A 15,367-nucleotide genomic window follows, 5' to 3' on the forward strand; every position below is an offset into this window, starting at 1 on the left:
ATGGAAAACAAAACTAGGATTGAGAGTCTCCAGTTCTACAGAACATGGTGTCTGTTATTGGGCCATGGTCAGAACTGCCATGGGCCCTTTTTGACCCTTTCACCTTTTATCTCCCTTGGTATAATCTCATGTAAAAAATTTTGTATCACCATAAATGGCTTCCCCATGAATAGTTTCTTGGTTCCCATATGTGGCAGAATCCACTAAGATGATTTCATGTCTTGGGACTGGTTCTCTATGGTCTTGGATGAAATCATACTGCCTGTGGCTAGAGAAGATCCTACAAACTATTTTTGTACATGTTTTTTTGTTGTTGTTGTTATTCTGAATGTAAGGCCTCAGATTTAATGCCTGAGGGAAGAAATTATTGGATAATTCCACAGGGGAGTGAAGAGTCTTATCAGAAAGGATGTAGGATGATTCAAGGGATAGCTCCAGTCACCAATAAAATTATAAACAAACATGCACACACATGAGCTATGTATATATGAACAGAATAAAGCAGAGACCTTCTTATCATACTCATGGATGGGCAGATACCTTGTTAATATGCTGTTATCTTGGATATTCATCTCTTGCTTTTTGCAAATTCCTATTCTTGTGTGCTCCTACAGAAGCAGCAGTGAGTGCTTAGTCAAAATGAATTACCGTTTATATGGTGAAGGAAATGTGGTGATTGTTGGATTTTTCCCTGCTTTTGCTGTCTACCCACTCAACAAAACAATTGACTGGAGAATGACGACATTTAACAGAGATTTTATGGTCGAGTGAGTCTGTTTTTATTCCTTTCCAAGGTTTGGCATTCATTTGTCCTATAGGAAGTACATATTCAAACAGTATTATTCTCTCTTTATTGCACTAAGAAATTTCCTCTCTTCCATTCCTAGATCTTTTCTGTGGTGCTGTCTTCCTAGTGATTATTCTGGTATTTTCAAAAGTGAAGAAGGGATTTGAGTTTTCGTCATTTTCTTTTTTTTCTGTAGACACTTGAAATTTCCCCCATATTCTCTGTTATTCCTGTAACTCCTCAGGATTTGCATGTTTGCAATGCTAGAAATGCAAGAGAAGGATTTTATAATAGAGGATTGACAGAATATTTGAAGGGATTCTAGAAGTCTAGTTGTGCTCCTATGAGAAGGGATGATGTCAATAAAGTTATTGGCCAGCAATTTCCTTGCTTGTGGGCGGGGTGGCAACTATTGTCTATGTTTGCTACTGAAGATTTGGGAGCAGGAATGTCAGAATTAGACACTCTGAACTACTCTCTGCTTAGAAATGCCTTCATCTATTTCAGATTCTTTTATGTGACTTTTAATATTTGTACTGTTTACCAGTTTGCTGCATATATATCCAGTGTGTTTGTTCACTGTTATGAATGTGTTTCTGTGCACATAGTTTTCTGTGATGGGGACCCTGAAAAATGTTTCTAGGCATTCTCTAAGATGCAAGATTAAGACATCGTGTTTGACAAGTCTGCTTGAGTATCTTCTGTCCTGCTAAAGAGAAACAATCATATAAGTTAGGATTTAAAAGAAGTCAGATGTATTTTATCCTAGGTTGTCATGCACATAGCTGTAGGTAACCACATAAAAAGTAACAGAAAATGAAAAGACAGCTCACACTCAAATGTGAATTCAACAAAGGCAACATGGAAATATATATTCAGAAATGAGATTGGAGGCAATGTGTGGAAAACCACCTGAAACATATATAGGACTGATGGATTGTTGTCTGCTGAATATGGCTGTGGAGTAAGTCATCAGTTCAGCAGTGAAAGAGAAAAATGTTTATGGGTGAAATATCATTTGAAATAAAAATATTGTAATAGGTTTAGTTTGAAATGGACATAACAAAGGCAGCTTGGGAAATTTAAAAATTGGCATCTAGATAAAATCTTCTGTGGAAGAGTGGACTGGCTCTAGGGACCATTGCTTACTTCCTGTAAAGTACAGTGTTGTCTGGTCTACCATACATTTGACCTTGCATGTCAGAAGGAGACTCTTCTCCTTTACAGAAGATGGTGTCCCTATTCCTCCTCTTTTCCTCTGCTTTCCAATCTCAGCAGCTCATGCACCATTGAGCATTATCCCGAGTCCCTCTTCAGGTAGCACAACAGCAATCCCACACCTGCAAAGATCACACGTGTAATTACATAAGTTCTCCGTGGCTGGCTTGTCTAATATATACAAGAAGAGAGTACTGTGCCAATGTGATCTGGTATCTTATGAAGTGAGAAAGAAACTAAAATAAACTTATAAAAGCTACAAGCAAATAACATATTTGATTTAGACAAGCCATTTTCAATGTGTGCTTTTCAAAGAGAGTGAGACACATGCAAACATATCCACTTCAAGGTTCACAACTTATTTCATGCTTTTTATTAAAATTTTACATAAGTGTGAGGAACTATGTGTGTAATTTGAAAGAAAGATTATTCAGTCTTTCTTCAGCTAAATTTTCTCATCTTGGCTGCATAAATACATTTATCTCAAGTACTGTAATTACAAAAGACCAAAAATTGTGCAGCTAGCATTATTTTCTATGACACTAATTTTGTGCAGTCTAAATTTCTAATTGGATTTTACTTTCTTGTCGAAATTAGGAAGATGATAAATTAGTATTTGATAGATACAGAACAATGTCTAATAGGTACAAAATATGTGTACCATCTGATTAAAGCATATCAATATACATAAGCACATGTTGATGCACATTATAGAATCTTTTAAGCATGATGGTTGATTTTTCTGCAAAGTAATAATGACAGTTTCTCTCACTGTGTTGGAGTGGTTTTCCTTAACACTAACTTAAAAATATGGCTGACTTAGGATGTCCAAGTTGCATTGTATCAGTTATGTGTGCATTTTTAAATTAATAACTTAAAACAACTCATGTTTTAGAAGAATATGAAAAGTCAGATTTTTAATATTTTTTTTCTAATCTACTACTGATATTTTCCATTTTTTAGTTTTTTTCAAATTAAAAGACATAAATATCTGCTTATTTGATATTTATTTATTTGATAGTTATTTGAAAAAACTTTTACACTGTAATGTTTATTTTAAATATTTACACTATCTCACACTGAACGTGTAAAATAGCACAAACTTTTAGTTGTACATGGTATATTTATCAGTTATCAAAACTGTATTTTCAGAAATGCACAGATTTCCTGCTTTGTTCTAAAATTATTTGCAGATTTCTTTAAGTTTTGCATTGTCATAATTATCAGTAATCCATGTTCATTTATTATCTTGACATCAGCATCTATTTAGGAGGTAGAGGATGATAATTCATCATATGTAAAAATGTGTGGCAATTAAACTATGGAATGTAACATGTCTTCCTTTTCAACTTTGATCATATTTGTTGTCCATTTTATGACAAACCATGTCTTATCAGAACCAAGCATCTTACTGAGTGTCATGGTGGTTCATGCCTTGAATATGAACATTTGTGAGGCACACACAGGTGAACCTATATTTTCAAGGCAAACATGGACTACAACGTAGAAATTCTGGAACACACAAATAAATATATTGAGTACTATTTGAGAAATATGTTTTTAGATTCTCTTACTTTTTAACTAGAACTAGTAAAACAACATAGTTTGCAAATAACTTTTAAGAACATTCATATTTATTAATATTTGGAAAGGATATATATACCCCTCTTGAGTTACCCACAGTGTGTTGTATCTTGGTACCCAGGAGAACAAAATGCCAAGTTCTAAACCTGTGTTCTCACAATGAGATGGAAAACCATCATCCCATTTAGTTTTGTATTGTATACATAGTGCATATAAACATAAAAGAGTCCTTATTTACATTGTATAATCACTACAGATGGAAAAAAAGGTTTTAAACTAGCATAGTTTGTATTAAAATTTTCTGCTCAAAATTTTGAGTCTCATATCCCATTGGTTAGTAGAAAATAGATGATTCCTGGGCCAGAATGCTCATATTTTGAAGACATTTTGCAAGTATTGTTTCATGTGGATGGTTTATTCCAAGGCTTCTGTATGCAAATAGTACTTTCTGTAAACATGTCCTCTAACTAGAGGTTTACAAGGGCATATGGTATTTTAAATGTACAGGTAATACTGATATATGATGCCATATAACTTCAAATTTTCTCTGTTTACTTTTTCCCATGTTATCAGTCTGTTGCTGAAAGTGGGGTATTGAAATGACCCACCATCTCTGTGCTGAGGTTGATCTATGTTTTAAAATTTAAAACTGTTTCAACAGAAAAGTTGGGGACTCCTGTATTTGAAGAGTATATGATTAGGATTATAATCTCCTGTTTTTGGATTTTTCCTTGAATGAACAGAAATTACAGTTCACTATCTCTTCTGAGTACGTTTTCTTTCATATCTGTTTTGCCATATTTTGGGACAGTTATGCCTGCTTAGATTTGTAGGTTTTTTTATTTATTTTTTATTTTCAGTACACCCCAACTGCAGTTTTACCCCCACTCACTCCTCCCAGTTCCCCTCTTTCCCTCTACCCCAGATCCACTTCTCCTCAATTTCCCTTCAGAAAAGAGCAGGCCTCCCTGGGATATCAGCCCAACAGGGCATAATAAGATAAAGCAAGATTACCCACATGCCGTGATATCAAGACTGGAAGAGGTAACACAGTAGGAGGAAAGGGATCCCAAGAGCAAATAAAAATCAAATACACCCACACTCCCACTGTTAGGGGTCCCACAAAACAGCAAGCTAACAACCATATATATATTCAGAGGACCTATTTCAGACTCATGCAGGCTCTGTGATTGCTGCTTCAGTCTCTGTGAGCCCCTATGAGACCTGCTTAGTTGATTCTGTAGGATCTTGTTTTCCTGGTGTTCTTGACCCTCTGTCTCCTATAATTCTTCCTCATCCAATTTCATGGAGTTTCCCAAGCTCCAAGAGGAGGGAACCAATGGAGATCTCCAATTTGGGCTTGCTCTCTCTGCCTAAAGTTTGGCTATGGGTCCCTACATCAGCTCCCATCAGTTGCCAGTGAAGGGCTGTCTAATGACTATTGGACTAGGCATCATGTATGAGTTTAGCAGAATATCATCAAGAATCATTTAATTGATTTTTTCCTATTTTAAGTCTCTGACTATCCAGCCTCAAGTTCCCAGTCATCTAGACAGTGTCAGGCATGGGCTCCCTTGATGTGGGATGTTCTCTATGCTGTGAATATGTGTTGCTCTTATTGGTTGATAAATAAAATGCTGATTGGCCAGTAGCCAGTCAGGAAGTATAGGTGGAATAAACAGACAAAGAGAATGCTGGAAAGAGGAAGGCTGAATCAGAAGACACCAGTCAGCCATCTAGGGAGTAGCATATAATGGCATACAGGCAAAGCCATGGAAAATGTGGCAACATGTAGATTAACAGAAATGGGCTGAGTTTAAGTTTAAGAGCTAGTCAGAAGTTAGCCTGAACTAATGGACAAGCAATTTTAATTAATATAAGCTTCTGAGTGATTATTTTAAAAGTGGCTGAGGGGTCCATGGGGCTGGGCAGGACCAGAGAAAACTTTAGCTACACTCCCTCTCATGGCTTGGGTCTCAAATTAGACAAGTCTTTAGTTGGCCAATCTGACAAATTCTACATCACCACTGCCCCAGCACATCTTGAAAGTAGGAGAAATTAAACGTCGAAGGTTTTTTGGCTTGCTTGGTGTCTGATTCCCACCACTGGGAAGCTTGCCTGGTTACTGAAAATGGTCAATTTGGACCCATATCCTCCATTACTAGAAGTCCTGCCTAGAGTCACCAACATAAAATCCCGGGAGCTTCTACTAGACTAGGTTGCCCCCCTAATGTGCACCAATTCCAGTCATCTCTCCCAATACTCTTTCCCTCCATACCTCCCCACAACCTGATCCCTCCTATTTGGATGCCTATCCCTACCCTCCACTCCTTGTCTACCCAGAAAATCTATTTAATTTTCTTTTCCCAGGGAGATCCATTTGTTCCCACTTGAGCCCTCTTTGTTACTTAGCCTTTCTTGTTGCATGATTATCATTTACTTAGTAACTAACTAATATCTTAGTTAGTTATAGAACTATAAGTGAGTATATATCATATTGTCTTTTGGGATCCATGTTACCTCACAAAGGATTATTTTTTTTTCTAGTTCAATTTAGTTGCCTGCAAATTTCATGATATCATTTTTTTTTTCTAACAGCTGAATATTACTCCATTGCATGAACATATACCAAATTTTCTTTATTTGTCCTTTGGTTGAGGGACATCTAGATTGTTTTCAGCTTCTGACTATTGTGAATAAAGTCACAATGAACATTGTAGAGCAAGTATCATTGTGGTAGAATGGAGTGTCCCTTGGGAACACACCCAAGAGTGGTATAGCTGGGTTTTGAGGTCAGTCAATTCTGAGTTTTCTGAGGAAATGGCATATTGATTTCCATAGTTGCTATACAAGTTTAAACTTCCATAAGCAATGGAGGAGTATTGCCCTTGCTCCGCATTCTTGCCTGTAGGAGCTGTCACTTGTGTTATTGATATTAGCCATTCTGAACAGTGTAAGATGGAATCTCAAAGTCATTTTTTTGATTTGCATTCCCCTGATGGCTGAGGTTGCTAAACATCCTTTAAGTGTTTCTCAGCCACTTTGGGTTCTTCTTTGATTAATTGTCAGTTTAGCTCTGTACCCAACTTTTTAATTGGATTATTTGGTTTGTTGATGTCTAGTTTCTTGAGTTCTTCATATATTTTGGATATTAGCCCACTATCTGAAGTAAAGTTGGTGAAAACCTTTTCCCATTCTATAGGATGTCATTTTGTCCTGTTGACAGTGTTATTTGCATTACAGGACATTTTTAGTTACATGATGTCCCATTTATTAATTGTTGATCTTAATGCCAAGACTAGCTATTGGTGTTCTGTTCAGGAAGTCATTTCCTATGTCAGTTCATTAAAGGCTACTCCACACTTACTCTTCTGTTATGTTCAATGTGTTTAGTTTTATTTTGATGTTTTTGATACACTTGAAGTTGAATTTTGTACAGGGGGATAAATATGGAACAATTTGCATTTTTCTACATACAGACATCTCGTTAGGCAAGCACCATTTGTTGAAGATACTTTCTTTTTTTTTCATTGTGTATTTCTGGATTCTTCATAAAAAATCAGGTGTTCAGGAAATTGTAATCATACAAGTCTATGGCTTGGTTGCTTGCTTAGAGTTACTTCATGATATTTTCTTTAATCTGTGGCTATTGTGAAAGTTGTTGTTTTCCTCTCTTTTTCAGTCCATTTGTCCTTGTATATAGGAAGGCTACTGACTTTTTTTAGTTAATCTTGTATCCAGCTACATTGATGAAAGTGTTTATTAGCTGGAGGAGTTCCATGGTAGAATTTTGCAGTCATTTATGTATACTATTGTATCATCTTCAAAGAGTGATGCTTTGACTTCTTCCTTTCCAACTTATGTCCCCTTAATCTCTTTTGGTTATCTTATTGCTACAGCTAGAACATCAAGTACAATATTGAATAGATATGGAGATAGTAGACAACATTGTCTTGTTCCTGATTTTAGTGGAATTGCTTTAAGTTTCTCTCCATTTAATTTGATGTTGGATATCACTTGCTATATTTTGATTTTATTGTGTTGATGTATGTTCCATGTATTCCTATTCTCTCTAGCCTGTTTAGTTTTAAGTTACATTAGCTTGGAAGCATTTTTCCACCCTTTAACCCTAATTTGGGGTCTTTATTGGTTGTGAACTGTATTTCTTGGAGACAGCAAAAACTTGGGTATTGTTTTCTGATTCAATCTCTTTATCTTGTATCTTAATTAATATGAATTCTTATTCTGGAATTGTTTACTGTTCCCTGTGATCTTGAATATGTTTATCCTTTGCTTCAGACCTAACTATTTCTTCATTTGTCCTCTGAAAAACTGGTTTAGTGGGCATAATTTTCTTCAACCTCTTTTTATCATGAAAAGTTTACCTTTCTCTTTCATTATGATTGATAGTTTTGCTGGGTAGAGAAGTCTGGGAGCATTGGTGCTGTTTTCTTACTTGTAGAATATCAGCCCAATCCCTTCTGGCTTTCCAGTCTTTACTGAAAGAATCTGTTGCTATTCTGATGGGTCTCTTGTTGAATATGGTTTGATCATTCTCATTTGTAGCTTTCCATGTTTTTTCTTGGTTCTGTACATTAACTGTCACTTTTGTTTTATAACATAGGAATTTTCTTTTGTGGTCCTTTATATTTGGAGTTCTGCAAAATCAAATAGACAACATATATCTACAGAACTTTATAGCCAAAAACTAAAGAATATACATTCTTCTCTGCAGCTCATTGGATTTTCTCTAAAATAGACTAAATATTAGGATAAAAGCAAGTCTCCAATGTACAGGAAAATTTAAATCATATCTTGCACTCTATCAGAACACTGTGGATTATCAGGATATAAACAACAAACAAAGAAAGATCACAAATTCATGGATGTTAAGTTATACAAAACTGAACTAAAATTGATTTAAGGAAGAAGCCAAGAAGGAAAATGACATTGTTAGAATCAAATGGAAATGAAATCATAGCGTACAAACCTGTGGGACACAATGAAAGTCATCATAAAGTGAAAGTTTACAGAACAGTAATCCATGTCAGAAATTTTAGAGATCACAAATTAATGACTTTATGACATACCTGAAAACTTAAAAATACAAAAACAATCAAAATTCATAAAGGTAAATGGGAAGAGTTCATCAAAATCAGGGCAAAAATTAATGAACCAGCAATGAAAAATTAAATACAAAGAGTGAATGAAGCCAATACTGATATTGACAATATTAGCCAAATTAACAAAAAAAAAAAAGACAGACAATTCAAATTTAATAAAATTAGAGCTGGAAATGGAGATTTTACAACAGACACTGAGGAAATTCAGATAATCACAGGATATGTTTTTTAAAAAAAACTATATTCCTCTAAATTGGAAAAATTTAAAGAAATGGATAAATTTCAAGATATGTATATGACCTACTAATGTTAAATATAAATGAATTTAATAGTTCAAATTGATCTATAACATCCAGTGAGATTAAAACTTTAATTAGAACTATCCCAAATGAAAAAAAGCTTACATCAGATGGAGTCAGTGAAGAATTCTATCAGACTTTCAAAGAAGAGCTAACACTAATTCATTGCAAACTTTTACACAACAGAAAGAGAAAGAACATTTACTTTGGGAATATGGTATTACCCTTATTTCAAAAACATACAAAGATCCTACTAAAAACAAGGAAAAATAGGACAACCTCTTATGAATATAGATACAAATAAAATGCTTGAAAACTGGATTCAAGTACACAAAACAATGATTATACACCATGATAATGTTGGCTTCATCGAATGGATACAGGACTCGTCCAACACCTCTAAGTCAATGAATGTAATCCACCATATAAGCAGAGTAAAGGATAGGAGAAAAATGAATCATCTGGTAAAATGGAGTAAGGCCTTTGAAAAAATCCAACATAATTTTGTGATGAAAGTCTAGGAAAAAAATAGGTACATGCAGAATAAAGCCTATTTTCTTATCACATGAGTTTATGGTGTTATTCATCTTCTTTTCTACAGAACTCAGAAACATGAAGAAAAGATTATTGCATGTATATGAATCACTGAAAGTATGTCAACATGGAAATGGACTTTGTCACACAAAGAATGTTATATAAAATATGTCTTTAATGAAGCAAATCTTTCTGAATATTATGATTTTCTTGTGAAATGTAATTTGTTCTGTATGTGGAAATTGGGTTGTTGCAAAGTGCAAGTTATTTTCCTCACTAATGACTAATATTAAGAGAATGAGTAAATAGGTCATAACATAACATGCTTGCAGTGCAAATATAACTGAGTTTACTTTTGCAGATCCAAAAGCAAAAACAAGGTGCAGGGTGGGGGTGGGGTGGGGGCATTGTAGTGCACAAGTGTAATCCTGTTGCTTTTGGAGAAAGGAGGGGCAAAAGGAGAAGAACCTCACAAGTTTATGTACCACAAAAGATGTATTATTAAATACAGTGCAAGATAACAACCCACATTTGAAATTTTCTCTGTGCAGCATCATGTGCATGCACCCACACCACAGAGAAATATATACACATATCACACAACACAAATATAAAAATAAATTGTTAGGAAAATGTCAACTGCTGTTCAGACAAGTAGAATGGACTGGATGTTCCTGAATTAAGCAGTGTCTTAGTAACTGGTGACTTGATCAAGAAACATTTGATTTTTTTTTTTTTTTTTTTGGTGGTTGTGCAGATTGAAAGTTGAATTCTAGAATTTGACGTTCTTGTCCAAACACATGGACTGAACTCATCACAAATATAAGACAACTGAATCTTTGCTTACCCACTTAGAGCTCACGTTATTGGGAGGTTCACATTCAGGGTTTTACATAGTCCTAAAAAAATAAAACAAAGAGTCTTCTAAGTCATATAGAAACTTAATACAATAGAATCTTCTTAAAATATATACATATATTTTTTAAAAAAGCTTAATGGAATCACAAAAAAACAGGGGAGACAAAGTCTAAGTAAGATATTTCTCACCACCAAATAAAACTTCCAGTTTGAGGATGGATAATTGAGTTGCTAGCAAGACAAGCCCAGTGGAATTGCCCAGCCAACTGCAGAGTCTATTGGTTGATCTCCACACAATGATGTGTAAAGCCTCATTGCTGAAGACAACACTACAGGACTCATTAAACATGAAGAAACTGAGGTGCCTTCCTAGAGCGCTCTTATGGACTGGTGTTTATAGTACTGGAAGGCAGTCCGCATGCTACCAGAGGAGAAAGGTAAACACCAGCCTAGCTACAGACCCTCCACCACAGCAATGGTGCCCTGTGTGCCAGATATACTGGTGCAAAATGGCACATAGCTTGTGGAATTAAACAACCAATATCTGATTGTATTTTATTTATTTATTTATTCTTTATTATTATGTGTTTTAAATTTTATACATCAGCCATGGGTTCCCCTGTCCTCCCCCCTCCCGCCCCCAGCCCCTCTCCCCCCAGCCCTCCCCTCCATTCCCATGTCCTCCAGGGGATTCATTTAAACCAGGTGGATTCAGTACAGGCAGGTCCTGTCACCTCCTTCCAGACTGATTGTATTTTAGGTTCACTCCATGAGATGGAACCCAATATGTCTCAGATTGTCAAGAACTTGAGACTAGACAGGCCATAGACCCATAGGAAAACCTAATACTATTATTTTGCTAAAGAAAAGTAGCAGAATATCCTTAGGAGACAATTTATCATTTATAAAAAAAAAATCTATTTTCAATTTAAAAAAAAATAAAAAGAAATAATACTCCCATTCTAATTCCAGTTAATTCTGGGAAGATACTTCAACAGGGAGTTTGGGAAACAGAAGCATTTCAACTGTAAAAGCCATTGCACTAAGCTTATACATATGTAAGATGTTGTGTAGTATGAGTGTTCCTCTTCAATATTGTCCTGCCTTCTGTACAGGTTTAAGCTGAGGAACTACCAATGTATTTTGGCCATGATGTTTGCTACTGAGGAGATCAACAGCAATCTCAATATTTTACCTAATACATCCCTGGGATTCGAGATCCATAATGTCCCACATGGTCAAAGACGTACTCTGGCCAATCTTTTTGGCTCATTTTCAGGCCCTGGTTATTCCATCCCTAACTACAGATGTGCAAGAGAAAGCATGTCAGCTGCTGTACTTACAGGACCATCCTGGGCAATATCTGAATACATAGGGACACTGCTGGATCTTTACAAATTTCCACAGGTGAGAGAGGGTGATGGGATAGGACATGATGTCAGCTCTACTTGGTGACATTTCAGCTGTCTGTGAGGGAAAGAGAGCAAGCTTGAGTAACTCTTCATTGATAGGGAAGTAATACAGACAGAGCATATGATACATCTGTATTTTTTGTAGCCTATAATAAAGGGAAGAAGAAGGGTGGAACAGACACAGTACACTATTGAACCTCTAAATATTCTCTGTACTATCAAGGGATATTCAATTACAATGTTAACCCTGAGTTTGTGTCTGTATTAATAAAAAAAAAATAACCTTAGTTTAGGGGGTTGAGCCTGTCACTAGGTGACTAGAATTAGCAATATCGAGTCTGGATGATTCAGGAATACAGATAGAGAGACACAGAGGAAGGAGTCGGGTGGGACTTGGAGTTTGGTGCTTTCTTTTTGGTTAGGGACGAATTGAGAGATATGGCTATTGCTGCATCTCTGGCCAAAAGGAAAATAAGCTGGTTGCTTCTCACCCTCTCTCATGTTACAGGTTTTCACTCCCACATTTGACTTCTAAGTCTTTGTTGGTAAATAGAACAATACAGACTTAGTTTAAACCTACATATAGTGGCCACAGCAAAATCAGGCCTTGGGACTGGAAGTCCCTCCAGGCTGCAACCTGGTGCACTGACTGCTGGGCTGTGAGGCCGTAGACAGTAATTATCATTAAATTAAAATATCAGTAAATTCATGTGAAGCTGCTATCCTGACAGAACATGATTGTACTTTTCTGATAAACCTATAGGAAGACAGATTTGACGTTCAAAGCAGGATTCTCCTAAAGGCTTCAAACTATAGCTGTAGAATTGAGTTGAATTTTATGACAATGTTCTTCTTTTTTATTGTGTTTCCCTACAGCTTTCTTTTGGGCCTTTTGATACTACCCTGAGTGAACAAAGATGGTTTTCTTCCCTCTACCAGGTGGCCCCCAAGGACACATCTCTGACACTTGGCATTGTATCTTTGATGCTACATTTCCACTGGAACTGGGTTGGGCTGTTCATCATAGATGATCACAAAGGTGCCCAGATTCTGTCAGATTTGAGAACTGAGCTGGAGAAAAATGGAGTCTGCATAGCATTTGTGGAAATGATCCTAACCATCAGGGGTTCATTTCTGACCACAGCCTGGAAAAATGAGGTGCAGATCCTGGAATCATCAGCAAATGTGATTATTATTTATGGGGACACTGATTCTCTATTGAGCTTAATAGTAAATATTAAGCAGAAGTTACTCACATGTAAAGTCTGGGTCCTGAACTCACACTGGGATCATTCCAAATTTGATGACTTTTTCCTGTTAGATGCACTGCATGGGGCCCTTATTTTTTCACAACATAATGAGGAGATAGATGATTTTACTGATTTTATCCAGAAAGCCAATCCTTCCAAATACCCACAAGACATTTATCTTCATGTATTATGGCACTCATTCTTCAATTGCTCAATTTTTAGGGAAGAGTGTAAAATTATGGATAACTGTCTGCCTAATGCCTCCTTGGAATTCTTGCCAGGGAACATATTTGACATGGCCATGAGTGAAGAGAGTTACAATGTTTATAATGCAATGTATGCTGTGGCCCACAGTCTACATGAGATGACTCTCAACCAAGTACAATTTCAAACTCATGGAAAAGGAAAGGAGATGATATTCTTCCCCTGGCAGGTAACAGCACTTCTGTATTGTTATAACATCAGCAACAAGCCACTCTAAGCTTTATCAATGCACTAAAACGAGGCAGTACATAGTTTATATTACTTTGTTAAATATCTGCAAGTGAGACTGTGCAAGGGGGAGTCTATTTTAAGTCCACATGTAGTTGTATTGCAGGGGGTCATACAGTATTTGGAGGGTAAAATTTTCAATACAAAATGTCCATTAACCCCAGAGATTTCACACAACAGAAAAGCAAAGACAGAGAATTGTCACAATGGACATGAAGACATAAAATTCTTACATTCCGTAAATGAACACTCATAAAAATGCTGTCATCCTCAGAGCCATCTCTCCAGCCTTGGTATGACTATAATTTCAAAGGAGGTAAGAATTTTCTTCATGCACATTTATGATTTAGGAGAGCTTGGTTTTAAGTTTTCTAATGGAACTGATTGGAATATTCAGAACCATAGTGATGTTTCAATTATCCTTAGGTATCACTTGTTTTATATGAGTGGTACCTATATTAAAGATTCTTTTCATATCAAGCATTGAAATCAAGAAGAGATGTTCCCTGATTCTGCCTCTTTTGCATTTCTCTGAAGTATATGTAGTATAAATAATGCATTTATTTTAGCTTCACCCTTTTCTGAAAAACACACAACTCATCAATCATGCTGGAGACCAGGTGGTTCTGGATTGGAAAAGGAAATCACATGCAGAATATGATATTCTCAATTTTTGGAATTTCCCAAAAGGTCTTGGGATAAATGCAAAAGTAGGAACATTTTCTCCAAATGCTCCAGAGGGCCAGAAATTGTCTTTATCTTATCACATGATACAGTGGGCCACTGGATTAACAGAGGTGGGTTGCATCTTACTTCAGTAATTTCAACTGTATGTAAATTTCAAAACATATATTTCTGTGTGTCATGACTCTTCACTGCTCACAAAGGGCCCATTTATATACAGACAATTTTCACCAATATCATACCTAATTTTGCTGAGTGAACTATTTATTTTCCAATCTGCCCATTTATTTAGTATACTATATACAGTATCTTTTTAAAGGATGATTTCCATCATTATCACAGATCATCTGACAAAAGATTTATTTTGATCCAATCTTGAAAGTTTTCAGTCAATGGTCAGTTGGCCTTTTGTTTCTAGGCCCCTGTTAAGACAGAAGAGCATGACGTAAATATGTAGAAGTATTTGTTGTTTGTTTTGCGGTTGCAGAAAGGCTACTTAACAAGCAGTACAGGAGGATTTTTCTTGGTTAACAGTTAAAGGATATATTCACTCACTGCAGTAAGCCATGTCTTTAGGTGGTAGAGGTAGATGTTGACATTGCATTAATGATCAGGATATAGAGACAGCTGAACGCTGCTGTCATCATCCTTTATTCCTTTTCATTCATTTGGGGTCCAGGGCTAATAAATTGGGGTGAGCCACTTTAGAGAGGATTATTTGCCTCAGGTAACTTAATCCAGGAAAACTTTCACAATAGTTCTCCTAGATTGGTTTCCACAGTGGTTCTAAGATTAACCACTGCCATGAAAGACAAGATGAACCCTTACCATGGAAGAAAAATTTATTTGCCTTTCTATCCAGGAGTCAAAAGACAATAAATTTGTAGTCTCATCAAAACATGCTACTAAGGACCTAAATTCTTACTTTTATGCCTCACCTTATAATCTTTGAACGATTTCCCAACAAAATCATGTTATTAGGGCCAAGCATTTACAACATGGGCCTGTGAATGACTCACCTTAGCAATAAAAATTTCAACTATCTGCATTTAGAAATACTAACAAATAAACTAACAGTTCTATATTCAAAAACACTCTATTAGAGATTCCATAAAACATGGCCATT

General features: G+C 36.0%; 1 protein-coding gene across 1 annotated transcript in view; it reads left to right on the forward strand.

Moving 5' to 3' along the window:
• Window positions 1–549: 549 nt before the first annotated feature.
• LOC118576426 (vomeronasal type-2 receptor 116-like) overlaps window positions 550–15,367 on the forward strand; it is a 28,839-nt gene continuing 14,021 nt past the window's right edge. Inside the window, exons 1-4 of the mRNA XM_036176686.1 lie at window positions 550–767; window positions 11,519–11,810; window positions 12,692–13,498; window positions 14,127–14,354. Of these exons, the coding sequence (XP_036032579.1) occupies window positions 550–767; window positions 11,519–11,810; window positions 12,692–13,498; window positions 14,127–14,354 (1,545 nt within the window). The remainder of the gene's footprint in view (window positions 768–11,518; window positions 11,811–12,691; window positions 13,499–14,126; window positions 14,355–15,367) is intronic.

This window comes from Onychomys torridus, unplaced genomic scaffold (assembly GCF_903995425.1).
Source record: "Onychomys torridus unplaced genomic scaffold, mOncTor1.1, whole genome shotgun sequence".
Lineage (NCBI taxonomy): Eukaryota > Metazoa > Chordata > Mammalia > Rodentia > Cricetidae > Onychomys > Onychomys torridus.